Genomic DNA, 27,747 nt, shown 5'->3' on the forward strand with positions numbered 1-27,747 from the left:
AGCCCGAGTAGGCGCTGCAGATCTCAGCTCAGCGTCACTGCTCGCGGAGCTGAGGTCGTCTCAGGTGAGGTGGTCGACCCGGAAGTGGCTGTGCTGTAGCCCCTGGGTGTTGTAAGGATCCTGCAGCGGAGTTGTTAAGGGGGAGCGGCCTCACCCCGCTTCCTCCACCTACCCTGAAACAACCATGACGAAAGGCAGAGCGGTCGAAAGATCGCAAACGGCGGCACTCCATTCGACCCCTCCGGGGGACAAGGCAACGGGGACGCGGGGTTCCTCGACGCCGAGCAGCAGAGACCACCTGAAAGGTGAGTAGACCTGGGAACCAGCGCGGGGCCTGGCCCAGAGGCGGAGGTGTGCCGAGAGGGGTTTCGGAGGAGAAAGGAACCCAGCGGGTACCGGGGATTTGCGGGTGAAAAGGGGGCATCCAGGACCGGGAGCAGAGATATTGGAAGACCTCGGCTACGGCCACTGTCCACCTTGTGCCCACTGTCCATAAGGCCAGACACCTAAATGGGGTGCGTTCCTAAATGTTTTTGTGTGTGTGGTTTTTTTTTTTTTTCAGTTTAATTCAACTAAAAAAAGGAATGAAACGCTGGCTTGTTGATGCTCAGGGAGATTGTAATGTTGATAATATTAAAGCCAGGCAGAACTGGAAGGAACGTTAGCATTCGTAGGTTTATTTTTTTCAGATGAGGAAACTGAGGTCCACAGTGGATATATAACTTACACAAAGTCACAGAGCCAGATTAGTGAAGTAGTGACTAAAAGCAAGGAGTTAACTATTAATACGTCCAGATGCCACTTCCAGGTGGCAAGAACACTTGAGTTTGAGTCCCTCCTCTACCACTTATGACTTTGGACTTGTTATCCTTTAAAAGTTCAGTATCTGAACTGTACAGTGGGGGATGATGATAACAGTAATAATAGCTACTTACAGTTGGTGCGTGGATTAAAGAGAATAATTCATATAAAGGATTTAAAGTGATGTTTGTCTTATTTGAAGTGAAGGCTGAATAAATGTTAGTAATTACTATTATAGCTAAGATCTCTTATCCTTAAGTTTTTTTTTTGCGCTACTCCATCTTGGAATTTCTCAGGGCTTTAAATATTATTTTAAGGAAAAAAGCATACCCAGAAACTAAATACTTTGATACCATCTGAGCTAGAATTTTTAGCAGTTGAAGTGATTAAACTCTTTAAATGCTTTTAAAGCCCATTAACTTGGAATTGTTGTTGTATAGTTGCTAAGTGGTGTCTGACTGTTTGGCAACCCCATGGACTGTAGCTCACCAGGTTCCTCTGTCCAGTAAACTTGGAGTGATTGTAGCAAATGGATGTCTCCATTTAGTTGTTAGTTTAGTTGTCTCAATTAAGTTGTCTACAGCTCACACTGATGTGTTGCACCACTGGTGATGGGTAAAGAGAGGATCTTTTAAGAGTGTCAAATCCCATGGACTGAGGAGCCTGGTAGGCTGCAGTCCATGGGGTCGCTGAGGATAGGACACGTCTGAGCGACTTCACTTTCACTTTTCACTTTCATGCATTGGAGAAAGAAATGGCAACCCACTCCAGTGTTCTTGCCTGGAGAATCCCAGGGATGGGGGGAACTGATGGGCTGCTGTCTTTGGGGTCACACAGAGTTGGGCATGACTGAAGTGACTTAGCAGCGGCAGCAGCAGCAACATTGTTAACTATAGTCAACAATAAAGTATTGCACACTTTAATGGAGATAATGTTTAACATTCAGCTGAATTTTTTTTGAATCAAATTTAAAATATATGAAAAATTTAGAAAGTGTCTTGCAGAAAATGGTATTTTACTTTAAAATATTTTAAGATGCCTCCAGTCTGATTTGGGTCTTTCAGCTTTATATATTTGGATATTTTTCTACCTCATAGACATAGAGCCAAATAACTTCAAAAACCCAGAAATGAATTGTTGTCAAAGTATAAATACACTGTAAATGACAGGAATCTTTTGAAGATGCTGTGATTGAGAGTGACAGTAATCCAAGGGTTTTTTGAAAAAGTATTTACCAGATAAGTCATCCCTAAAGATTATCATTTGGTTTGGAATAGCAATCAATTGCTTTATTACTTTTTTTTTTAACTTAAAGCTGTTCGGAAAATAAAAAATAAGACCTTGAAACCTCCAAAGAGCTTTTACAATTGTTCATCTTATTTTATCATTAGAAAAACACATCCACCACAGTTATTTTTGTGATGCTGTCGAGAAACTACAAATCTGCAGGAAGACAGAGGGTAGAGATGTGAAGGTATGCCTTCATAGAGAAGTAGGGTTTGGATTAGTAGACCCGAGAGGGATTCTGGGCAGAGGAGACTAACAGGCTTGAAAGTTAGTGTGAACCATTCATGTGTGTTTATAAAGAGATAAAATTGTCAGGAGTGGACTAGGTCTGTTGGGTGGTAGTAGGAGATAATGTTGGCCATGGTCAAAATGATGTTAGTATAAAGGGCTTTAAGTCCTAGGCAAAGGATGTTTTTTTGATCTATCTGCTTATTAATGATTCTCAGGTTTTTCTTTTCCTCTGCCTCTCTCTCTCTTTTTAATTGGTGTGAGGAATTCTGTCTTTGTGTACAAGATTTTGTGGACCCCTTACATGATAGGGTGTAAGTTCCTTGCTGGTGGTAATTAGCTGGGCTTCCCTTGTAGCTCAGCTGGTAAAGAATTTGCCTGCAATACAGGAAGCCCTGGTTCAATTCCTGTGTTGGGAAGATCCCCTGGAGAAGGGATAGACAACCCATTCCAGTATTCTTGGGCTTCCCTGGTGGCTCAGATGGTAAAGAATCCGCCTACAATGTGGGAGATGTGGGTTTGATCCCTGGGTCAGGAAGATCCCTGGAGGAGGGCATGGCTAATTAGCTGGTGATGTGATGTCAGTAGTAACCACTTAGCAACTGATTTTCCAAGTTATTATGAAAAATAATTTTTGTTAATTGTAGGTGGTAACTTGGTATTCAGAAAGGAAAAGTTTTGGAGGAAGAAAATGCAGTAACTCTTGAATACATAGTAATTAAATATTTCTATAAATTCCATGACACTTTAAATAAGTTTGTGTTTTTGTTAACTGATACATCTACATAACTTTGACGAATAGTAGTTGTCATTGTGTGTATGTTTAAAATATTTTAGGGACTTCTCTGGTGGTCCAGTGGTTATGACTCTGCCCTCCCAATTCAGGGGGCACAGGTTCCATTCCTTGTCAGGGAACTAGGTCCCACATGCCACAACTAAGACCTGGCGCAGCCAAATTAAAAAAGAAATCTTTTACACCTCACATGCAGTATTTGGTACATTTAGTGGATTCCTCACCTGACTTGGGCTTCCCTTGTGGCTCAGCTGGTAAAAGAATCCACTTGCAGTGCGGGAGACCTGAGTTCGGTCTCTGGATTGGGAAGATCCCCTGGAGAAGGGAAAGGCTACCCACTCCAGTATTCTGGCCTGGAGAGTTCCATGGACTGTATAGTCCATGGTGTCACAAAGAGTTTGACAGGACTGAGCGACTTTCACTTTCACCTTGACTTTAGTCTGACATTTGAGTCTTAGACACTGAAGACCACTGTGAGGATTTGAGCAGGACAGTAACACTAAAAGTCTAATTCTTACATGATTAGAAAAGGTGAGACACAAGAGGTAATAATACTTAAAAGGCTCTTGACCTACTCTTTGTGCAAGAATACCTGGACCAGATGTTTTATTTTCTTTTGTTTGCCCTGACTGATCTTTTTACTAGCAAATCATCGAAGTTCCCCATTTTGATTTAAGAGAACTCCTAAGGCCACATTTTTCAATATATAGGTCATCCCCTTGTAAGCAGTGTGAAATGAATTTGATAGGTAATCATGAGCCATTAAAAAAATTGAAGGAAAAATAGAGTTCTTTGTATGTAGTAGGGGTAAGTATTCTTTTAATTTTATTTTTCAGTCATCTAGTTTTGTGTGTATCAGATCATGGTATAAAATACATTGCTTATTGTGGAATGCAGCCAAAAATGTTTGAGAAACACTAAAAACTTCTTTTAGAAACACTAAAAGAAGTTGATTTTACTGCTCTCTGAAGACAGTATTGTTTGAACTTGGATAATAAAATCCTTCTCAGATGCCTGTTCTAGGTTCTGCTTTGCAGAACCTAGGTTCAACAAATATCCTTTGGGCATCTGGTGTGAGCTAAGTACTAGCTTAGAGGAAGAAGAATTACTGATTACTGATTACTGATAACTGGGAACTAAGAGTAAAATTGGCAACTGGACATCAACCAAGGTATATTAATATGATGTGCTGATGTCAGACTCAACCCAAATATTATATATCAGGATTCTTTTGCTTATAATCAGTAGAGTACACAATTGAAACCTTTGCTGAAAGGAAGTTTATTGGTTCATATAACTAAAAAGTAGAGAGATTAAGTGGGATTCGCTGGCTTTAGTCCGGAACCAGTGGCTCAGTAATATCATCAGGATCAGATTTCTTTCATATCTTGTTTTGCTTGCTTGATATCAGCTTTACTTAAGGTTGATTTCTCTTGAAGGTCCAGGTAAAGCTAAATGCTTCCTTGATAATTTTGAGCCTATTTTTCCTAGTATTACCAATAAAAGTCTAGTCACTCCGATTAGATTGCCTCAGATAAAATGCTTGTCCCTGAGCCTATCACTGTTGTCAGAGGGTAAGAATAACTTAATTGGCTCAGCCTGATGTGTATTCAATACCTAAACAAGGAAGTAGGAATGAGGCTAAGTCAGTTTTCCCAAAGACATGGATCTCTGTAATGGGTAATGATTTTTCTATATTTGTGCTCAGCCATCTTGGTATGGGAGTGAAAAAAGTGATTTGAAACACTGATTTGAAACACTGAAACACTGAAACACTGATTTCAGGTTAGATTAGCTATAAGGAAAGGTAAGGATTCTAAATCAAAGGTGTTGGATACACAGGCTGGGCATAGAAGGAAGAGAAGCGAGGAGCCCAACAGAAGGGAGAAAATAGAGGTGTTAAGCTCATGAAAGAACAGAGGTGATCAAAGAATGGCATGTTGAAGCTTAAAATGTTGAAGGTAGAGCAGTCTCAGGTGGTGTGAGAACTTTATCTCTGGAAGTGGGTGGCTAAAGTTGAATAGAAATGAAAGTCTTAAGAATTTTGAGGCTGAGTAAATCTTCTAAATGGAGGTATCTTTTAGGATTATGAAGTTTACTTGAAGCTTGGTCTTAGTCTTTGCTGAATAGGGTGACAGCTTATGGTGAACGGTGTCCGGTTCGTGATCTCCGAAGAAGATTTAACTTTGGGACCAGGGACCAGTCTTGATCACTCAAGAGCTTTTGTGTAGCAGAGTTTTATTAAAGTATAAAAAGGGACAGAGAAATCTTTTGACATAAACGTCAGAAGAGGGACAGAGAGTGCTCCCCCCCACCCCCCCGCCACCCCGCTAGTTTTAGCAAGTTGTTTTATGTCTGTTAGAAAGCTATTAATCAGGTAAGACCCTGATGCTGGGAAAGATTGAGGGCAGGAGAAGGGGACGACAGAGGATGAGGTGGTTGGATGGTATGGACTCGATGGACATGGGTTTGGGCGGACTCTGGGAGTTGGTGATGGACAGGGAGGCCTGGCGTGCTGCGGTTCATGGGGTCCCAAAGAGTTGGACACGAGTGAGCGACTGAACTGAACTGAACTGAATCAGGTAAGAGAGACCTGAGGGAGTTTCACCAGGCCCCTCTCCCATAATATGCATTTTTGAGATAGGATGGCACGAGGTGTGTCATCCCCCAGCTGTAAAACAATTGATATGAATACTGGTTTGTTGAGCTATTATCAGCCCAAAGTTTGAGAAAAGGAAGTCAAGTTAGTCTTAGGTGGGACCATTTTGAAGAAAGGCAAATTCCAAAGCAAATACATAGTTTCATTAACATAGCTTAAGAAAAACATCCGTGGAGAGTGTTTCCTCCTGCTGGTTAAGGGAGAGAGAAAAAAAAGTCTGACACTTGGAGCCTATTTCCTCCTTTTGGAGACCCCTTGCCTTCCTGCCTATTATCCTCTTAAGGGGAAGTGCCTGAAAGTGGTTGATGATCGTGAATGAGCATTGTGGGTTGAATGGTAGCAGATGTGCAGGGCGCAAACATCAGAGAATGAGCTTTCATACAAAATAGGTGGTGCTATTTCTTCACCTACCTGCAAACATGCTTTCTCTGTATGTATTTTTAAAGTTGTTAATTCTTTGTATTTCATTAAAAAAAGTTATTTTAGTTTAAATTTATACTAGATGAAACTACCATTTTTGATTATTAATACATCATTTTAAAGAATTTTAAGCTCTTGAAATAAAATTTACTTCCAGCAGTGTTATAATAGATTCTTGTAACCATAAAAAAACTTTTGTTAGAGTCCCTGTAAATTGTGTCTTCAGGAGAGATGGGTCTTTTGCTTCCTCCATGGTAGGATCATGTAGGCTGAATGTAGAGAACTAGAGTACTAGAAGAGCAGTAGAGTGATTCCTGAGATCTTGTAGATATAATACTTTTTGCTCTTCAAAAAGTATTGATATGAAAGTAATAAGAAATAGAGAGCTACTACAGGGGCATTAAGGTTAAGTTTTGGTTTTTCAGGATGAATAGAAGCATATTTGAAGTTAGAGAAAAGTTGCTTGTTAGTAGGAAGAGTTGAAGATACTCAGTGAAGAGTTAGTTCTGAGAGCAAGATCTGGAAGGAAGTGTGCTGGCATTTAATGGAAAGATAAGGGGAAAGAGGCCCGGGGAGATAATTCAAGAATAGATCTTGAGATGGAGATTGGTAAGCTGTGGAGGCAGCCTCGCTGGTTGAGAATAGGAGAAAGTAGAATTAAAAGCTTGAAGAGACTTGAAGTAGTCTTTTTGGAGGGTACTGTAAAATCATTATTGTTTACCAGTGATAACCTTAATTGAAGATAGAAAAGCTTGAAGCCTATGAACTTGTCGGCCAAGAGAACACAGTAATCTTTCTCTTGCAGTACCTTTGGCCTGGGAGGAGGTTGGCAAACAGATAATGGGATAATTGAGAATGGGAATTAGTATAATGGAAGATTTGGAGGTTAATGAATGTATAGAGCACTGTTGTCAGAAGCGCTAAATGCTACATAACATGTGTCTAATGCAACCAGAAGGAAGAGGCATTGTAATTATGTATGCTACACGTTTAGATGTTGAACAATCATTAAAACAAGGTTTACGACTCTTGTTTTTTGACTGTGCCACAAGGCTTGTGGGATCTTAGTTCCCTTACCAGGGATCAGATCCAGGCCCCCGGCCGTGAAAGTACAGAGTCCTAACCACTGGATTGCCAGGGAATTCCCAAGTTTATAACTTTAATCTAGGTTCAGAACTAAGTGAATTGCATGCTAGCTTCTGGATTTATTAGAACTGTACTCAGAATTATTGAATTGTAATAGGCAACATTCTCTACTTGCAAGTTTTGTGTGAAAGAATGGAGAGCTTTAAAGTTGACTGTCACTTAGTTTTATTGCATTATCAACTGTTTTCTTGTGTTTACGTTATGTTGAGTACAATGCTTGAAAAAGCATTTCATTATAGAGAGTGAAAAAATAGGTATCGAGTTAAACCTGGAGGTTAATTTTGTTCAACAAATGTCTTACATATTTCATCATCCAACTGTAAGGCAACAAGTAGCAATCAGAGAAATCTGTACGCAAGGAAGACTCAGGATAGTATTCTGTTTTTGTTGTTCAGTCGTTAAGTCCTTCCCGACTCTTTGCCACCCCATGGACCACAGCTCGACAGGCTCCCGTCCTATCTCCTGGAGTTTGCTCAGATTCATGTCCATTGAGTTGGTGATACATCTAACCATCTCATTGTCTGGCACCCCCTTCTGCTTTTGCCTTCAATCTGTCCCAGCATCAGGGTCTTTTCTAGTGAAATCAGGAGGCCAGGGTGTTCTGTAGTCCACTTAAAAGTCTCACACCTTTCTCCCTTCAGATCCCTTACTTAAGACTGGTGAATTAATGATGGGGAGAAAAATATTATAGGTAAATTTTAGAGTTACTATGCAAAATGTCTTGTGTAATTTAAGGAGGACTGTCACCTATTGGAGGAGAAGGCAGTGGCACCCCGCTCCAGTACTCTTGCCTGGAAAATCCCATGGACGGAGGGGCCTGGTGGGCTGCAGTCTATGGGGTCGCTAAGAGTCGGACATGACAGAGCGACTTCACTTTCACCTTTCACTTTTCATGCATTGGAGAAGGAAATGGCAACCCACTCCAGTGTTCTTGCCTGGAGAATCCCAGGGACTGGGGAGCCTGGTGGGCTGCCGTCTATGGGGTCTCACAGAGTCGGACACGACTGAAGTGACTTAGCAGCAGCAGTCACCTATTGGATTCTTTAAATATACTTTTAGCTCCAGGACAGGTTAGAGGAGTGTAAACTTATCTTTTTTCCAACTAAATTTCCACCTGTTCTGTGAATCTTGCCTTCCTCCAGCCCAGTAATCTTGCTTTCCTATAATCTCAAACCCCATTTGTCCTCTTCCTTGGGATTCTAGCTAATGGTGTTACCAGCTTCTTAGCATAAATTGACCAAACATTTTGTACAATATAGATGCTCAGCAGATAGTCCTATGCAGCTCTACCTTTGTGTGCCTTCCTTGCATAAGAGAGATCTTGAAGAGATGTTCCCAGAAAGGAGGGGAAATCAGCCATTTAGTCTTAGCTGTGATGCTTGTGTCCACAAGTATCTATAGGATGAAAAAACAGAAACTAATGGTTTTAAAGATTTTAAAAGATGCCCATAATATTAAAATATTACATCAGTCCTTTCTGTACTCTAGACCTGATTCTAGCAGGAAAGTAAGTGAAAAGTGAGGACTGCTAACTGCTAAGTCACTTCAGTCGTGTCCAACTCTGTGCGACCCATAGATGGCAGCCCACTAGGCTCCCCTGTCCCTGGGATTCTCCAGGCAAGAACACTGGAGTGGGTTGCCATTTCCTTCTCCAATGCATGAAAGTGAAAAGTGAAAGTGAAGTCGCTCAGTGGTATCCGACCCTCAGCGACCCCATGGACTGCAGCCTTCCAGGCTCCTCCGTCCATGGGATTTTCCAGGCAAGAGTACTGGAGTGGGGTGCCATGAAGGCTGGGGCAAGTTAATTTCCTATCTTTAAGAAGTAATCAGACTCTGGAAAAATTATACAGACCATTTATGTTATCATGTCTTTCCTTTGATGTCAGCCTATAGAAAACTATGTCCCCAAACTCAGTACCTATATATTACCCTTATTTTTTAGTAGAGTACTCCTTTATTTTATAAGTAAGAAACTAACCATTTTAGCCTTAAGAGTAGTCTATATTTCAATAGGGTTTCTACTTAGAAACTAAAACTACATTTTTCATATAATTGGTTTTAGTGCACTGATAGTTTTATAACTTTTGGCTAATTACTCTTTTTCCTTTTAGATTGAGTAGATCTGATTTATTAGGAATCCTCAAGGTGTGTATTGAACTAGGTATCATAATCAGGGTAAAAAAGTAATGGGAAATTACTTGTTTGTTATCATAAGATTCTGAAGAGACCTTTTCACTTTTGACCCACCTCAGATGTTTAAAGTCTTTGTTTAATTCTCTGTGTCGCAACAAAGCATGTATATAAATATGTAAGTGGGTTGATGAACTGGAGTATTAAGAGGCAGGCATGACTGTTTTATTATTTATTGCTTCCCGGGTAGATCAAACAGTAAAGAATCTGCCCGCCATGTGGGAGATCTGGGTTCGATCCCTGGGTCAGGAAGATCCCCTGGAGAAGGGCATGTCTCAACCCACTCCAGCATTCTTGCCTGGAGAGTCCAAGGCACATAGGAGCCTGGTGGGCTACAGTCCATGGCATCGCAAAGAGTTGGACACAACTGAGCGACTGACATACACATGCACGTGACTGCTTTATTACTCCATTCAAGACATCTTTTGTATTGTTTTATCATCCCTTTCTTTCCTGCAATAAATTTTATAAGTGTGATGTGAACAGATAAGTTTCTATCTGTGACTTGGTTTTTGAGGTAAAGTCCTTTTTGAGATTAAGATGAAGCAAAGTTAAAATGATAGGGCCTCGTTGGAAGCTTGGGCTGATTAGTGATACATTTAGACTACAGAAAATTAGAAAAGATTTAAAAAAAAAATTACCTTTAGTGTCCACATGCTAGAACCCAGTAAACCTAATATTGTCTTTCAGAAAGCATACTTTAATGAACCAATAAGAATAATTTATATTTAGTATATTAAAGCACTAACCTAAGCAGTTCATTTCAGCAGAAATTATGAGTTGCTTATAAATGGATATTAAAGTGCTTTGGGAATATATTTAATACTTCACACTATCTCATTGACTTAAGACTTTTTAAAAATAGTGCAGTCTCCTCTGGGCCTCCATAACTTATCAAAAAATAGGAAGGATGGGTCAGATTTTTGCTTCTTTAATATACCATCACCTGGGCATTTAATTAGAATATAGCTTCTAATTTAGTAGGTCTGGGATGTTAGCCTGAGAATCTATATTTCTAACAAACTCATTGATAGTGCTTAGTCATGTAGTTCATAAAACACACGGAATAGCAAGAGTCTAGATGGTTTTCTATTGCTCTATGTTCAACATTGAGTGTATTAAAATTCTATTAATTCAGATGTAATGTATATAAAACTGCCATAATGAGCTAAGGGATAAACTGAGTATAAAAAGTTATAACTTTTTCCTTTCAAAGGAACAGGAGTCAGTTTAAACCAACAGAAATAAAAAGCAAGGTTGTTCTCTAAGAATATGAGACAGTCACTCTGGTATCCAGGAGCAAAAAATGAATTCTCACCAGGCTTCAAGGGAAATGAAAAGTTCAAAATCGATAAGAAGGTTAGCTTCCTCTCATGTCTACTGTCTGGGTTTCCCTTTGAACCTGTCCTCTTGGATTTTCTGGTACACATCTTTGGCTTGCCATGTCTTTTGACTGTGTCCTTTTGCTGTTTGACATTTTGGCCTCAAGATCTGCCACACCTTGACAATAGTATATCTCTTTTTCTTAGTTCATATTCTCAAGAGAAAATGTGGTCAGCCAATAACGAATTGTTTCTCTTGGGTTGGCCAAAAAGTTTGTTTGGATTTCTCCATACCATCTTAAGAAAAACCCAAATGACATTTTGGCCATCCCAATACTTGGGTCAGGTGTCCAGCCATAGGCCAGTCAGCCTTGTGTGTTGGGCGGGTGAAGTGTTGGCATCAGTGGTAATAGGGCCATTGAGATTAGCCCCTTTGAAGAGTGGGGGAGACTTGAGGAAGATGCTAGGCCTCAGAGAAGGGAGCATTAGTGGAGTAGGCAGTGACACCTGATGCACCTTTATAAATATTGCTAACCCTTATGGCAGAAAGTGAAGAAGAACTAAAAAGCCTCTTGATGAAAGTGAAAGAGGAGAGTGAAAAAGTTGGCTTAAAGCTCAACGTTCAGAAAACTAAGATCATGCCATCTGGTCCCATCACTTCGTGGCAAATAGATGGGAACAGTGGAAACAGTGACTGATTATTTTTCTGGGCTCCAAAATCACTGCAGACGGTGATTGCAGCCATGAAATTAAAAGACGCTTACTCCTTGGAAGGAAAGTTATGACCACCCTAGACAGCATATTAAAAAGAAAAGACATTATTTTGTCAACAAAGTTCCATCTAGTCAAGGCTATGGTTTTTCCAGTGGTCATGAATGGATGTGAGAGTTGGACTGTGAAGAAAGCTAAGCGCCGAAGAATTGATGCTTTTGAACTGTGGTGTTGGAGAAGACTCTTGAGAGTCCCTTGGACTGCAAGGAGATCCAACCAGTCCATCCTAAAGGAAATCGGTCCTGAATATTCATTGGAAGGACTGATGCTGAAGCCAAAACTCCAATACTTTGGCCATGTGATGCGAAGAGCTGACTCATTTGAAAATATCCTGACGCTGGGAAGGATTGAGGGCAGGAGGAGAAGAGGACAACAGAGGATAGATGGCTGGATGGCATCACTGACTCGATGGACATGAGTCTGAGTGAACTCTGGGAGTTGGTGGCAGACAGGGAGGCCTGGCGTGCTGCAATTCATGGGGTCGCAAAGAGTTGGACACGACTGGGCGACTGAACCGAACTGAATTATAGTATACATGTTTGTCTCTTAGTCCCCTGACTGTCATCAGTGTATACATGGGATTATGATAAATGTAGGTAATACAAATTGAGCCACCCTCTCCTGCCTCTTCCCCAGTGATGACTATAAGGTATTCCTGCCTCCTCAGTATTGATTGCTTGCAGTAAAAACACCCTGCTCATTCTGCTTGCAGTATCCTGGCTCTCATTTCATATGGTCATCTTCCATAAGATTTTTTTTTTAAGATAACACTAAGATTACCTTATTGGAGAACACAAACATATTCTCCCATTCTTGGAGTCACAGAGTCACCCAAAATATCTAGGCTTCAGCTGTGTTCTGAAGCCCTTGATATAAACAGAAAGTGTAACATTCACCAGTTGCATTAGTCAATCTCCAGGTTCTTTCTTATGAGAGTTGAAGTAACTGCCGCATTAGCTCATTTTTCCTATGAAGCCATTCTGCCTATGCTGTCAGCTCCCAATGTAGATACATAAAATTCCAAGTCAGTGATAGCATTTACAGCAATGCCCTTTTTTCCCCTTTAGCTTATCCACAAATCAGTGCTACAAATTCTGCTATTCTGTTTTTTCATGCTTTTAAAATGCATGTATCAGTGAGAAGAACTACAGCCAGTTCATAAAACATCAAATATGGTAGTACTTAAAATTTTATGTTACAGTGTTTTGGGCAAAAGTGTGAACAGTTTCTCGGGAGGAAAATCTTTCAGGAAATTATTTACTGGCTCGGAATACTCTCTTCCTTTATATTTATCTTAATTACAACTTTTTGTTTCCCCTTTCAGAGAAAGCCTGTGCAGAAGCTGGCTCAGCAAGAATGTCACTTCTTATATTGGTGTCCATTTTCTTGTCTGCAGCTTTTGTTATGTTTTTGGTATATAAAAATTTTCCTCAGCTTAGTGAGTAAGTATACTAAAAAAATATATATAGAAAATGTCTGTAAGGCATTAAAGTGGATTAAAAGTTTAACTAATTTTAAGCAACAGAACTGTCATGATTGTATATCAGCTCTCATGGTTTGTAGCAAGTTCATATTGACACTGTCTTTAAATACTTCTTTCCAAATATGTCTCTTGATTTTCTGTGCCTGGTTTTTCTAGCTCTTCTCCTCTAAGGCATCTTTCTAATGGCTTTCAAGCAATTTTGGAAAATAAACCACATTAATTTATTGCATTTTATTTTTTTTAATGCTAGTAGTGACCAAGTAAATTTATCTTGCAGTCTAGAATAGAAATTGACCTGCAGTTTGAGAAATACTAATGTTCTTTTTCTCTGCTTTTTCCCTTTTTCCACTCTTGTTTTCTCCCTTCCTACTTTTCCTTGTGGCAGTTTCTGTCTGCCTCTGTCCAGTCCATTTACTTCCCTCCCGCATCTCTGTCTACTGGCTCTTTTTCTGTTCCCTGTTATATAGAAATGATAAGGCTTGAATAAGTACTTTTTGCTGTGAAATGCACCTTGTAAAAAGACTTGTCTATTAGTATACAGCCACAGTTCCTTAGCAAAAACCTTGGGAGTGAGATGTATTTCAGAATTTAGAGCTTTTCTATTTTGGAAAGATAACATGGTATAAATCCTGTATATTATGTAGTATCTCCAGCAGGGTCTGGGGCAGTACCCCATAATAAAACACATAGAAAAACTTGTATCGTAAAAGACTATAAATAACTTTATATACATGTGGATCAATTTTTGCTGACAAGCTACAAAGAACTTTTGGTTTTCAGTGCTTTTTGAATTTCAGGTAAAAGATTATAGACCTGAGGCATATTTTATGAGGGTGAAATATCTCTGGGTTATTTAACCACAGTAATAACACCCTTGGGTAATCATAGATTATGTGAGAGACTACTGAAATGTAAATAGTTAGACTTTCAACCAGGGCCAGCTTGATGTGGTAATGGATAACTGTGAGATGTGATTTCGAGGCATCAGTGAGTTCCTGTCTCCTCTTAATTTCTTTCATTAACGCTTCCTTATATTTGAAATTTTATAGTTGCACATGTTTATTTTTAATACTTTTAATTTCTTACATGAATGAAAAGGCCTTTGGGAGGATAGCATGTCATTTCATTAATACTAGTGTCGTTCAGTTCTGGATCCTTTCTCATTTTTATCAAAGGAGTAAGAAAGAACTGACTGAAAGAGGGAAAGAATATAGAGTGTAATTTAAGATTGTTTGCTTCCAATCTGTTCTAAGAATTATAACACTTTTATATAATAATATGCTGTTATAGATCTTCTGTATTCTGCTTATTATTTCTGTGTGTGTAATATGTATGAGATGTATGCATCTCCCCATAAAGTTTAGCTTTTAAACTTATAGAGAAAAACCCTTTTTAGTTTACCTGCTATTTTTATAGGACTTTTAAGAGCTTTCTATCATTGTTCCGCAAGATTAAATTTTTTTATGTAAACAAATGGGCACAATATATGTTAAACACAAAGGTGATTATTTGGGGCTTTTATAAATAGAACATTCAGTTCCAAACAAGGCACCAAATATAAAGTAAAATTAATAGAAAGTAACAAGTGTTAAAGTTTTTATCTGAACTTTAAGCTGGGATACTTAAAGAAAAGATATGAACTGTAAATTCATTGAAATTTATATTTAATTTTGGTTGTAATTAATTATTTACTGTAGCTTATCATGAGAATTACCCAAAATGATGTTTAGTATGTTTTAAATATGCTAACGTCAGTGGTTCATTTCTTAGTTCAAAATTTACTCCAGTGTTTGAGCAAATGCTTTTAACCTTTAATTTGGGTCATCCTGAATTTTCATATGAATTATATGTCTCATAAAACTATATTAAAGCATTAAAAGGCAAATGATATATAGACTTTGAAGTTAAATTTTGTGGATTTATACTTAGCATATTACAGATCGAGGCATCAAAATCATTTTGGATAAAACTTCATGTTTTGAACTTGACTTTGATATGATTTTTCTTGGCAAATTTCTATTTAAAATTTTTTTCACTTTAATTTTATTTCTTTAGAGAAGAAAGAGTGAATATGAAGGTTCCCAGAGATATGGATGATGCCAAGGCTCTAGGAAAAGTTTTATCCAAATATAAGGACACCTTTTATGTACAAGTACTTGTAGCTTATTTTGCTACATATATTTTGTATCCTTTTAACTGAAAAATGGTTTTTAGTTTTGTTTAAGAAAAAGGTTTTGAAAGATCTGCTGTTCAGTTATATATAACTTTTTCCTTTTAAAAATTGCTAACGCAGTATAACATTAAAATATTGAAAAAAGAGAATGAAAAAATTCTCATTTTAATCCTGTCTGTTCAACTCAGTTGTCATTTCTGAATATTTACCTGTTTTTCTGTTTTCTGCTTATTTCACTTATCATAAACTTTTTTCTTTCCTTTGTATTAAGATAGTTACTTTAGGATTATTAGTTAATCGATGGTGTAATTTAAATAATAATTTTGAATTAATAGTTACCATACCATAATTTTTAAAAATTCTCTTAGATTTGAAGTTATAGTTTGTATTTAATTTTTTGCTTTTGTAGATACTATGCTATGAATCTTTTGTCATGATTTTTTTCTTAATGGTTCTCTTTGTAAAAAAATCCTAACAGGATAATTAGTCATGTAAAAGATATGATTTTTTTTTACAGTTCTCAGTATGTATTCCTTTGTTTTATATAGAAATATATGTTATAATTTAACTAGGCAGGAAAATAGCTTTATTCTTTCCACATATTTTCAAACCACCTGTGCAACTGGTGATGAACCTTCCAATTTGTGGATGTTAGTTTCTAACTTTTGTATCTTTTATTCTAGTCCCGTGTGTTTTCCATATCTTCTTGGGTAATGAAAGACATTAACTCTTGATGTTTGCTTTCCATTTCATCGCTTATTTGTGAAAACCAGAGTGTTAGGCTTGTAGGTTATTTTACACTTATAAACTTTAGCCATAAAATTAAATATTTTCCCCAAAGAAGAAACAAATTTGATTCATCCCTTTCATTTGGAAGACTTTTGTGAACAAGACATACAGTTTCTGTTCACTTTGGAAAATCATCTTTTCTGTCCGGTTTGCCCCCTAGCTTTGGGAGGGATTCATGGCTGAAGGATAAAAGGGTTTCCCACTCATATGGCAAATCAGCCAGTTAGCATAAGTGAATATTGATCATCTATGGGAGAACAAATGTTATAGCCTAGTTGTCTTTAATATTCATATGCAAATTAGTAGGAAAGAATAAAGTGCCTTGTAGAAAGTGAATTGAAAGTATAGGAATAGGTTTGTTACTATAAATACATTGGATAAAAATAAATCATTGGTTAATATTGTCAGTTCAGGTTTGATAACATATGGTTAACTATTTGCTTAATAATTAATTGTAATGATTCTGCATAGTTTTAGATTTTTTTATAGGATAATGTGTTAATTCCATATTTTCTTATAATTTTCTATTTATTTTACACTTTTGAATCATAAGCTCTGGGTGTTAAAAAGATACTTTTTAAAATTCAGTGTACAGGAGAAGACTTATCTTAGGGTATATAAGGCATATAATTAATAGTACAGTGCTGATTAATAGAAGTATAATGTGACCCACATGCAGTTTTAAAATTTTTTAGTTAGCACATTAGAAAAAGTAACAATTTTAAAAAATATTTATTATAATGATGTTGGCATAGCCTTCTTTTTTTTGGCCAGACAGCGTGTGGGAATCTTAGTTTCCCAACCAGGAATTGAATCTGTGTCCCCTGCATTGGAAGCACAGTGTCTTAATCAATGGACCCCCAGAGAAGTCCCCAGTAAAATAATCTTAATATATTTTATTTGAACTGAAATGTCAAAAATATCATTTCAAAATGTAACCACATAAAAATTATTAGTATTTCACATTTTTTTTTGGTACCAAGTCTTTGAAATGTGTATATTTCACGCTCATGACACATCTCAGTTCAGACCAGGCACGCTTTAGCGTCTCGTCTTCACAGCACACTTGCCTGGTAGCCATTGTGTTCAGCGTGCAGTACTAGTTCCTTCATTGGTGTTACCTAATTCAAACTCATGTATCTGTTACTTTTTATGTTATAATCACTAGTTTTAACTTAGATTTCATCCATTTAGCCAGGTTTTTTTTTTAAGTACTAATTATATACTAAGTACAGTCTAGTTTAAGTGTTCAAAAGCAAAAACAACTGTTTCCATCTGGAATAATGAGAATTATGGGTAGAGATATAGTACAGTCATTCTAGACACAGCAAGTCTAGAGCAGGGCTTATAAGCACAGGGCATGGTAAGGAAGTGATCAGTAGTCCAGTTTTGTTGGTGTATAGGAAGTGAGAAGGGGAGGATTTGAGAAATAAGTTTAGAAAGATAGGCTGGACGTTGCACTCAGATTGTAGAGGACTTTGAGTACTAGGCTAAGGAATTTAGAATATTATTTGGTATTGGATAGTCATTGAGGACTTTTGAGCTGTGGATAACAATAGAAAGGATATCTTTAAAAACTAATAAAAATGTTTACCTGTGGGGGAGAGAGAGATGAAACAGTGATGGAAGTGGAACTTCCTCAAGTGTACTTCATTGTGTAAAGTTGACTTTAGAACCAAGTAAATAATTTCACACAGGTATAAAATCAACTAAATCAAAATGAAAAAAGAAACAAGAATCTTTAAAATCTAAAGTACCCTCACACCCGTTAAGATGGCTACTAATCAAAAAAACAAGCAAAAATCCCAGAAAGTCACAAGTGTTGGTGAGGATGTGAAGAAATTGAAACCCCTGTGCACTGTTGATGGGAGTGTAAAACAGTGTGGCTACTATGAAGAACAATATGATGTTACCTCAAAAAATTAAAAACAAGATTCAGCAGTCCCATTTCTGAGTATATACCTGAAAAATTGAAAGCAGGGTCTCAAGAGATATTCGTATACTCATGTTCATAGCAACATTATTCATAATAGCCAAAAAATGGAAGCAACTCAAGTGTTCTTTAACCAGTGAATGGATAAACAAAGTTTGCTATGTACATGCAATGGAATATTATCAGCTTTAAAAGGAAGGAAATTTTGAAACATATTACAACATAGATGAACTTTAAGGATATTATGCTGAGTGAAATAAACCAGTCACAAAGACATGCTGTATGATTCCACTCACATGAAAAGTGGGCTTCCCTGGTGGCTCAGATGGTAAAGAATCCACCTACAGTGTGGGAGACCTGGGTTCAATCCCTGGGTTGGGAAGATCCCCTGGAGGAGGGCATGGCAACCCACTCCAGTATTCTTGCTTGGAGAATCCCCATGGACAGAGGATCCTGGTGGGCTGCAGTCCATGGGGTTGCAAAGAGTCGGACACGACTCAGTGACTAGGCACATGCGTAAGAGTAGCCCAATTCATAGGGACTGAAAGTGAAAGAATGGTTGTCAGAGGGGTGGGGGAGGAAGGAATGGGTTCTGGAGATTGCTTTCACAACAGTGTGAAAGTACTTAATGCTACTGAACCATACATTAAAAATGGTTAAGATGGTAAATTTTACGTTCAGTATATTTTAACAAAAAAAAAAAAATCTAAAGCAAAATGAAATAAATTTAACGATATATTGAGTTGATATGGATTTGGCTATCAAGAGGAATTAGTTATATCCTTGAAAAAACTAATTTGGTTATGTGTCCCTTCTGGGATAAATCTTAAGGACAAAAAAAAATTAGAAATCTTAAACTCTTTTCAGTTGTATTGTTCTGAAATTTAAAAATATGTAATACTAATGGTTTCCTGCATTGCAGGTGAATTCTTTAGTGTCTGAGCCACCAGGAAAGCCCATATATGCACACATACATATATATGTGTATATATATATTAATATGTAAGGAAATAGCTAATTTTGCTATGGTATTAAGAACCAAGATTTTTCAGTGTTAGAGAAAAAAATACACAATCCATACAGAGCTGGGAAATTAAGGTCAAATTATATCCCTGTGCACAGAAAATGGCTTTGTTACTACAAGATAAATGACAGAGGAACAATATATATAAATATATGTATGTATAGCTGCTTCACTTTACTGTGCAGCAGGAACTAATGCAGCATTGTAGATGAACTGCATGCCTGCGTGCTCAGTTGCTTAATCGTGTCCAACTCTTTGAGACCCCATGGACTGTAACCTGTCAGGCTCCCCTGTCCATTGGATGTCCAAGCAAGAATACTGCAGTGGGTTGCCACTTCCTCCTCCAGGGGATCTTACAGACCCAAGGATCAAACCCATGTTTCCTGCATTGGCATGCAGATTTTTTACTACTGAGCCACTGGGGAAGTCCCTGTAAATCAGGTGTATGCCAACAAAGATTAATCTTAAAAAATGACAAAGGAACATATTAAACCACCCTAAGGAATACAATAGGCAAAATTCAAAAAGTGGTAAATTCTACAAATGACCTGCTGCTGCTGCTGCTGCTAAGTCACGTCAGTCGTGTCTGACTCTGTGCAACCCCATAGACAGCAGCCCACCAGGCTCCTCTGTCCCTGGGATTCTCCAGGCAAGAACACTGGAGTGGGTTGCCATTTCCTTCTCCAATGCATGAAAGGGAAAAGTGAAAGTGAAGTCGCTCAGTGCTGTCCGACTCTTCGCAACCCCATGGACTGCAGCCCGCAAGGCTCCTCCGTCCATGGGAGTTTCCAGGCAAGAGTACTGGAGTGGGTCGCCAGTGCCTTCTCCACAAATGACCTAATTACTTCAATAAGTAAATTGCAAGGGGAAAAAAAAATCTGTATTTATTTGCTAATAGTGAGCAAATACCATGTGTGGACCCCTTTCATTCCTGATTTGAACAAACCAACTGTCAAAAAAAAAAAAGGCATGTGGGAATTGTGAACACACTAAATAGCTACTTAGACCAATTGGAAGTTATAGTTAATTTCTGACAATGTTATTATAGTTGTGTTAAGAAAAGAAATCCTTATCTTTTAAAGGTATTAAAGTAGTTGTAATGGTATGTCTGGGATTTGCTTCAATCTAATTGTGTGTAAGGGATACAGAGAAAGCAAGATTGGTTGTATGTTAATTGTTAAAACTGTGTATGGGTATATAGTACTAGTTTCTCATCTTTCATATGTGTTTGAGACTTTCCATTAAAAGATTCTAAAGAGCCCTGAAATAAATAAGTGTAATTTTTAAACTTTTTAGTGGAGGTATCTAATAAACAGCTGGGAAATTTGAGAGTGGTAAGAGAATTCAAAATTATAGATTCATATGACCATATACTTGAAGCCATGTGTGCGTCCATATACGTGGAAGTAGCTGAATTTATCAAAAGTGAGAGGAGATGGATTTAACAATCTCCAGATTTGAGGGTAAGGAGAAGAAAAAAGCTAGAGAAGGAATGATCTGTAATATCGAAAAATACAGTTCACTGGACGTGAGTTTCACATTAAAGGATATCTAATCTTATGCTGCTGCTGCTGCTAAGTCGCTTCAGTCGTGTCTGACTCTGTGTGACCCCATAGACGGCAGCCCACCAGGCCCCCCCGTCCCTGGGATTTTCCAGGCAAGAGTACTGGAGTGGGGTGCCATTGCCTTCTCCGAATCTTATGCAGGAATTACTAAAAAATTCTTACTAAGAAAAAGTCATTACTTTCAGCCAGAAGGAGGTTTCAGTAGAGTGGCGGATGGGTAAGCCAGGTGGCAAGGGACATGGAGAGAATCTAAGGCAGTGAAGATGAGAGAGGAAATAGCTGGATAGGATACCTTGCTCAAGGAAAAAGCCCAGGTTTTCTTTAGTTTATAGGCATCTGAATAGTTTTATGCAGGAGGAATCTGTCAAAGAGCAAGAAGTTAAAGAACCCAGGAAGAAGGAGATTGAAACAAAAATAAGAGTAAAGTGCAAACTAGAGGGAACAAACAGGTTGAGTGAAGATACAAATTTTAAAGTACAGAGATGTTGAAGGAATTCACTCTTTCTGACTTGTAAGTAAATCATGTTATGGTTGATGCAGAGGTGCAGGCCCAAACTAGGAATCAGAGAAGTAGAAAAAAGATCTAATTTAAAAATAAGACTTGTTTGTAACTTTACTGTCTTTTGTGACCCTTGTCCTTTTTTTAATGAGTAGTAAGTTGAGGTAAATGTCCACACATTGAATTAGGCATAGTAAATCTTCTGTGTGCCTGTGTGTCTACAGAAATCATGTTTCCTAAAAGTATTTGAGAGTAAAAATCCAATGTATTTAGAGAAGTATATTATTTACAAGGTTACTGAAGACCTTTTCTGTTCTCTTCTTCTTTTTTTCTGTGTCCCTGTTCCCCTAAAGTGCCTAGTTCTTCTCTGTCCGGTACACATTCGGCATTTGTCTTGGTTTTCTCTTAGTAACGCACTCTAATTAGCATTGATTTCTGATAATGTTAGTAAATTGTAAGCTCCAAGTTACAGGTATTACAACTGAGTAATCATGTGTTTTTTAAACTTGGGGTGTAATTTCACTTAATTTTTTAATATTGAAATATGGATATAATCTTATTAACATATAACTTCTGCATTGATGCTTTTTTTCTGGATTGTTGGATTTGTGGTTGAAAAATCCATTTAATTATGTTTTAATCCTTAACTTAGAAGTTAACAGCTTGCAAACATTTGCTATTCCGGGCTCTATATTTCTCAGTATACTCTCAGGGTTCCTTTATCCCTTTCCACTAGCCTTATTTCTTGTTTGTTTGGTAAGTATTTAAAATGAAATTGGGAGGCTAGAAAAAAATAACTTTAAATAGAATGATGGAATGATGATGGCATTCTAGTCTCTGGAAGCATAAACTTAATTAGTTTTAAGAGCTGTTTAATGTTAAAGTAATAATTGTCCCTCCATAAGGAGATGTTATAGTTTGTCTCTTTTCTAGAACAGGGATATCACAGACTTAATTGCATTTATAGGCTCTGTTCTAGCCTTTGCTTCCAGTACTGTTTTGTAATTCAAACAGTCCAAGAACGTTGTTGGTGGGCACAAGGAGTTAAGTCCCAATGGGGGTGGTGTTTTCAAGCATAGCAATTGAAAACATATTGGCTCTTGAGGTTTTATTCATAGGCTAATGGCTAACGTGAACTATTTGGATATAGTCTGTAAGTTTAATCACAAGTTCCAGTTTGTTTTAGCTGGTCTCATTTTAGTTATAATTTGGTGAGAGAAAGGACTGGATTAGATGGGTTCTTGCTCTCTGCATTAGAGGTGTTATGCAAAGTAACCTCCCTGTACCCCAAAAGAAAGAAACTAGTTGAGTTTTGCCTTAGAGGAATATATCCATGTGAGTAAGATGGAAAAGTACAAAATGCTTATGAGTTTTTGTTATTTTTCTAGTGTTCTGGACTTGGTGCTTCATTCTGCTATATGCTCTCCTATTTAGTTGGGAGGCCAGTTGTATATAAATACCTAACGGAGAAAGCAGTAAAATGGTCACAGCAGGTAAACATGTATTTTTAAATTATTTGATGTAATTCTTTGGCTACTTGGGAGGTCAGTGTATAATATCTACATAAATGAACTCAGACTCAGAGCTTTGATAAAAATAATCTTTTGTCCAAAATAAAATTAAGTGGTAGGCAAATAATGAATGTTAAGAATTTCAAATATGAAGTTTTTGTGTCTATAACAGTAAATTCTGTATTCCTAGTAAGTTTAGTCAGAGCAGAAAAATCAAAGTGTCAATGTAAAGGCATCCATGTATTTAAACACCTCACTTGTGTTGATGCAGGATGCTGTCAGTGGGTCTCTGAAAAGCTTGGATCAGCCAACTTCTTTAATGCATTTCATTAGTGGGAAAAACTGTTATCTTCTGTTAGGATCTCTGCAAAGACTACCACTGATAAATATTGATATAAACACTACTACACAGGAAAGTCTAACATAGTGTTTCTAAGAAAAAAGCAGAAGAAACAGATTATTAAATCAGAGAAATTTTAGATATTTGCCCCTTTGTTTTATAGGTTAGGAAATTAAGAGAAATTAAGCATTTTGCCCCAAATCAAAATCATTATTTATATAGCAAGATCTAGGAAGTATAAACTGCATTCAGTGCTTTTATTTAATCAGCTGAATGTTTCCATTTGCTTATTTAATCTCATTTATCAGTGATGAATGTGAAGTAAATTGTAATAACAAAGGTTATCTGAAATTTTTTTAAAAAGTGGAGGCTAGGTTTATTGATGTACTATACTAGCCCTTCCTTTATAGGAAGTTAAAGGCATTAAAAAGTTGACCATTGGATATCTTATATATAGTTATAAATTTAATTTTGCCTTTTTAGGTTTAAAATGTTGTTGAGCCATATTATCTGGCTGATGTAGAACCATCTTTAATAGTGTAACATTATGCTGTAAGCACAATCATAAAAACTTTCATCTGATGTTATTTAGCTCTGATAATGAACATTTGATGACTAGTTCATTGTCATTTCCAAATTCCTTTTTTGATAATTTCTGTTGGGTAAATGCTGAGCTATCAGGGATAAGAATTTGAAATAAGGTATTTTATAATAAGCAGTTTATTTTCAGGATTGGCTTTGTCTTCAAACTGATTTGTTTCTTTCTTGTCACAGGTTGAACGTCACAGAGAACATCTCATTAACTACATTATATTTTTGAGAATAACACCATTTCTGCCTAATTGGTTTATTAATATTACATCTCCTGTGATAAATGTGCCCTTGAAAGTCTTCTTTATTGGCACTTTTCTAGGTAAGGCCAAGGCCTCTCATTCTTCTGATCCCATAAGTGTAATATTATTTTATAAAATCCAAAAGTACCCCACTAAGATTTTTTTCCCACTTTTATGGAGAACCTGCTAAGACTTTTATCTTTGTCTATGAATTCATGCACGTTACAGAACTCATTGTGTACATGTCTAGCCGTGTCCAGCTGGAGTAGGTTTATATAACTGGTGGTCACAGAGCCTGGTCTGTGTAAATTAATGTTCAGAATTGTTTGTTGGATTGTGTTGATTTACATCTTTTTTGTTACTTTTTAAAAATAAGAGCACTGTCTGCTGGATATTCTTTTAGTCATACAGAATTATGCAGAACTTCTTAACTCCATTCTCTCCCTCAGTGGAGAGAAAAAAAAATGAAAGTGCCTCTTTTGAGTACTTTCTTCTTTGTCTTCTAATCAGGTACTTAAATAATGAACTTTAATTTTCGATAAAGAATTGATCCTATCTTTCTTTTTATTGACATAGTACTCATTATGGGCATTACCAAAAGTATAGGGGAAATAAGGATCAACAAAAAGATTCTTGCTTTCAAGGAGCTAACACCTAGTTTTGAAATTAATCAGTGGACGTAAAGATTCATTTATGTATTTTGTGAATTCTGGTAGTTCTTTCACTAAGAATATTCTGTGTTTCTTTTGAAGTTAAGTTGAATTGTTTAGATATCAACAAAATGAGCAGATTCCTCAAGTGTTGAGTGTGTATTACATTAAACCTTTAAGTTAATACTTAATTTTTTTTGCTACTTTTAGAAGAATTCATAGACAAAGCTGAAAGTCTTAGGTTCTCCATAAAAGTGGCAAAAATATCCTAGTGGGGGTACTTTTGGATTTTGTAAAATAATATTTCATTTATGGGATCAGAAGAGAGAGTTTTTGTACTGTCTCTTTATTTTACAGATGAAATACCTAGAGATAAAATTAACTTCAGCTTTGGCTAAAGTAATTTTTCCAGTTCTGATTTTTAATAAAATATGGTTGTTTCACCATTCTTTTGTATAAAGTGCCCTTTTTACTCATATATTTTGAGTATCTTTCTATTTCTGAGTATCTCCTACCACTCATTTTTATTTTAAATGTACTCTGTCAAGAGTGAATGAAAACTTACTCAATCTTATTTTCAACAATGGAGGTTTTTTCCCAGATTTTTAAATTATAATTCTTAGATGAACATCCTTGAGACCAGATCTTTGCTTATATACATTAGTATCTCCTAAAGTTGAAATTGGAGAATCATAGCACATTTCTTTTTTTAAGGCTGTTGATCAATTTTGTAAAATTATTTTCTGGAAACTTTCCTTGGGTTTTTTAATTCAATATCCTTAAGAGGTGATTATGAAAAATTGAATTCTTTATATGGAAATAAACTTGAGGGGCTTTAAATTAAATTAAAAGTTAAAAAAATGTAAGTCACTGTATTCTTACAAGAAATTTTATACACACAGAATTTTAATTTTTAACGAGAATTGATTGTTTTTCTAATGTGTGTTTTTACTTTTCATTTTAGGTGTTGCACCTCCCTCTTTTGTAGCAATTAAGGCAGGAACAACACTATACCAGCTTACAACAGCAGGGGAAGCTGTTTCCTGGAACTCAGTATTTGTTCTAATGATTTTGGCTCTTCTTTCTATTCTGCCAGCCATCTTCCAGAAAAAACTAAAGCAGAAATTTGAGTGAATAATCCTCTGGGTTTTAATTTAACCATCATCATCATCATCATCTCAGGATTGGCAGGTTTATGTGTTACAATCACCTCTTCAGTAATTGGAACAGGAGTTTGTAAAATAAAATATCTTATCAGATGGTTAAAATAATGCATTTAAGTGGCAAAGGAGAGAAGAAAGTAAAAGTGGAAATTGGTATAGCATGAAAAGTGCTGTCAGTAGTTATGATAGACATCTCCTAAATTACTGTTCCAAGACTGTAGGTATTAAACATAGCAGGATAGTAGGAAATTCTTGACCCAGCTGATTAATTCAGTTTAATATATTTCATGAGCTTGCCGTAAATAGTTACCCTTGACTCGATAATTTATCTGTTCAGTACTATAGCTAAAATAGGAAAAGCAAATACAAAGTTCAAAAACAAAGATATAGTATTGCTATTCTGACTAATGTCAAGCCTTTTTTGAGAGCATAAACTTGAAAACTAAAGCTCAAAAGAGATTTACATTTTCCTCCTCTTTTTACCTTTGAGACAATAGACTTGTTTAGAAGTCGCATCTTCAGTGGACTACTGAATTTGGAAAAGATATCAAGTTATGTCTATTTGGTGAACTTTATTTTTATCTTCTGTTCTAGATTATCATGGATTAGTCTGAAATTTAAAATTCTGACCAGTCTATTTTCATCTTTTTTTTTCCAGTTTTCAAAATATTTACACTGTGCATATACAAAAATTCCAATTACATGATAATTGTATCATATTGGTGTTGATAATTTATATTCAGATAATATTTTATTACATGGTTCCCCTTTACTGTCTCAAGAGGGGATCAAAAAAGCAAACATTCAAAGTATGCAGTTTTTAGATGTTAGATTAATTATATTACTTAATATTTTGAAACAGAAGCAGTGGCAGCATAACACTTAAGTAGTTGAACATAGTTTATTTGTTCCAATGACTGTAACATTTATCACATTTATTTATTAATCTGGTCATTAAAGTATGTATGATGTAATTATCCTTTTTATGCATGATACATAAGAATGCCTTGTTTCATTTCTCTATTGATGGCTTTATTGTTTGGGGCTGCTTTTGATTAATGCAGTTTCCCTATTGAGGGTTTTTACTTTTTATATCTCAAAGTAAAATTAAATTCTCATATGGTAACTACTATATTTAAATAGTCCTGGAAAACCCAAACAGCTTTTTGCTGCTTGCTTAATGGTAACACCCTCGATTCCTCGATTCTAAGACGTGAAATACTCGGTCAGTTTTGCCTTCACCCAAGACTGTCATGTTGAAAAGTACTTTAGCTGTGGAAGAAATCCTTGTATGTTTTTATTGTGACAGGTATGATCAGCCTCAAAGCCTGTTTCTACTGTATAATGTGGACTGATTATTTTTTCTATCACAGTATTAACAAATGGATTTATTGTAAATACAAAGAAAATATATTCATTAATATACTATTCTTATGTCACCTGGCCTTTTGTGTGAAATTATTTATTGTTATTTCTAGCAAGGTTTTCTTCCTTTCTTATTGACCAGAGACTGATAAAGCTTTCGTTATTTTTACAAGCAAACTTAAAACATAGCCTTTTTGGACAAAGCTCACTAAATATTACTGTATAAAATGTAATTGAGTAAATTTTTATCAGACTTTTAAAAATAAAAGTAAGCATATGGACTCAGGAGCAGCCTATTTACTCCATTATGTATATGTACTTACTCTATTCTCAGAGTATTTTCCTTATTCTTATCATTGATCTTTTCCCTTTCCTAATTGTTTTTTCTGTTAGGAAACTGTAGCTGTCACTTAAGGTGGGGTATATTTTCTTCTCCCAAGAGAATATCCAGTCTTTCCACATTCATCATCATTGACTGTCAAGAAAGAGCCTTCTGCAGGCTGTACCCTAAATGCAGTTGATGGCCAATATTCATGGATTAACAGACTTGGCCTGATGCCAGATGTAGATTCAAGCTTCAACCACATCTTGAAGACAGTTGCATAGTAATAAGCACCAGAGAGCATGTGAATAGTGAGGAGGCCAGCAAACTAACTAGGGAAGTTGACTTAGTGAGACTGCTCCTTCTTAGTTAATGGTCTCTGTCTGGAAGTCTATTAACTTTGAGTGTAATATTTCTAAGGTATTTAATAAATGTAAATTAAAATGTAAGAAGAATAAATTGTACTGAAAAAACCTCAAA

At 36.6% G+C, this 27,747-nt stretch overlaps 1 protein-coding gene across 1 annotated transcript; it reads left to right on the forward strand.

Moving 5' to 3' along the window:
• TMEM41B (transmembrane protein 41B) lies at positions 1 to 27,747 on the forward strand. The gene is made up of 7 exons (XM_086340115.1): positions 1 to 305; positions 12,942 to 13,059; positions 15,156 to 15,284; positions 21,746 to 21,839; positions 22,472 to 22,576; positions 23,709 to 23,847; positions 25,382 to 27,747. Exons 1-7 carry the CDS (start codon positions 185 to 187, stop codon positions 25,549 to 25,551), a joined length of 876 nt encoding a protein of 291 aa, XP_086196241.1. The 5' UTR covers positions 1 to 184; the 3' UTR covers positions 25,552 to 27,747.

Source organism: Bos grunniens, chromosome 15, assembly GCF_055505025.1.
Source record: "Bos grunniens cultivar Pamir isolate PY7600 chromosome 15, Bosgru_T2T1.0, whole genome shotgun sequence".
Classification (NCBI taxonomy): Eukaryota; Metazoa; Chordata; class Mammalia; order Artiodactyla; family Bovidae; genus Bos; species Bos grunniens.

Excerpts from the sequence above, each read along its gene's own strand:
- TMEM41B (XM_086340115.1), top strand. The coding sequence starts at position 185 with ATGACGAAAGGCAGAGCGGTCGAAAGATCGCAAACGGCGGCACTCCAT. Across the intron at positions 13,060-15,155 it reads AATTTTCCTCAGCTTAGTGA|AGAAGAAAGAGTGAATATGA; the intron begins GTAAGTATACTA and ends TTATTTCTTTAG. Across the intron at positions 23,848-25,381 it reads CTTTATTGGCACTTTTCTAG|GTGTTGCACCTCCCTCTTTT; the intron begins GTAAGGCCAAGG and ends TTTTCATTTTAG.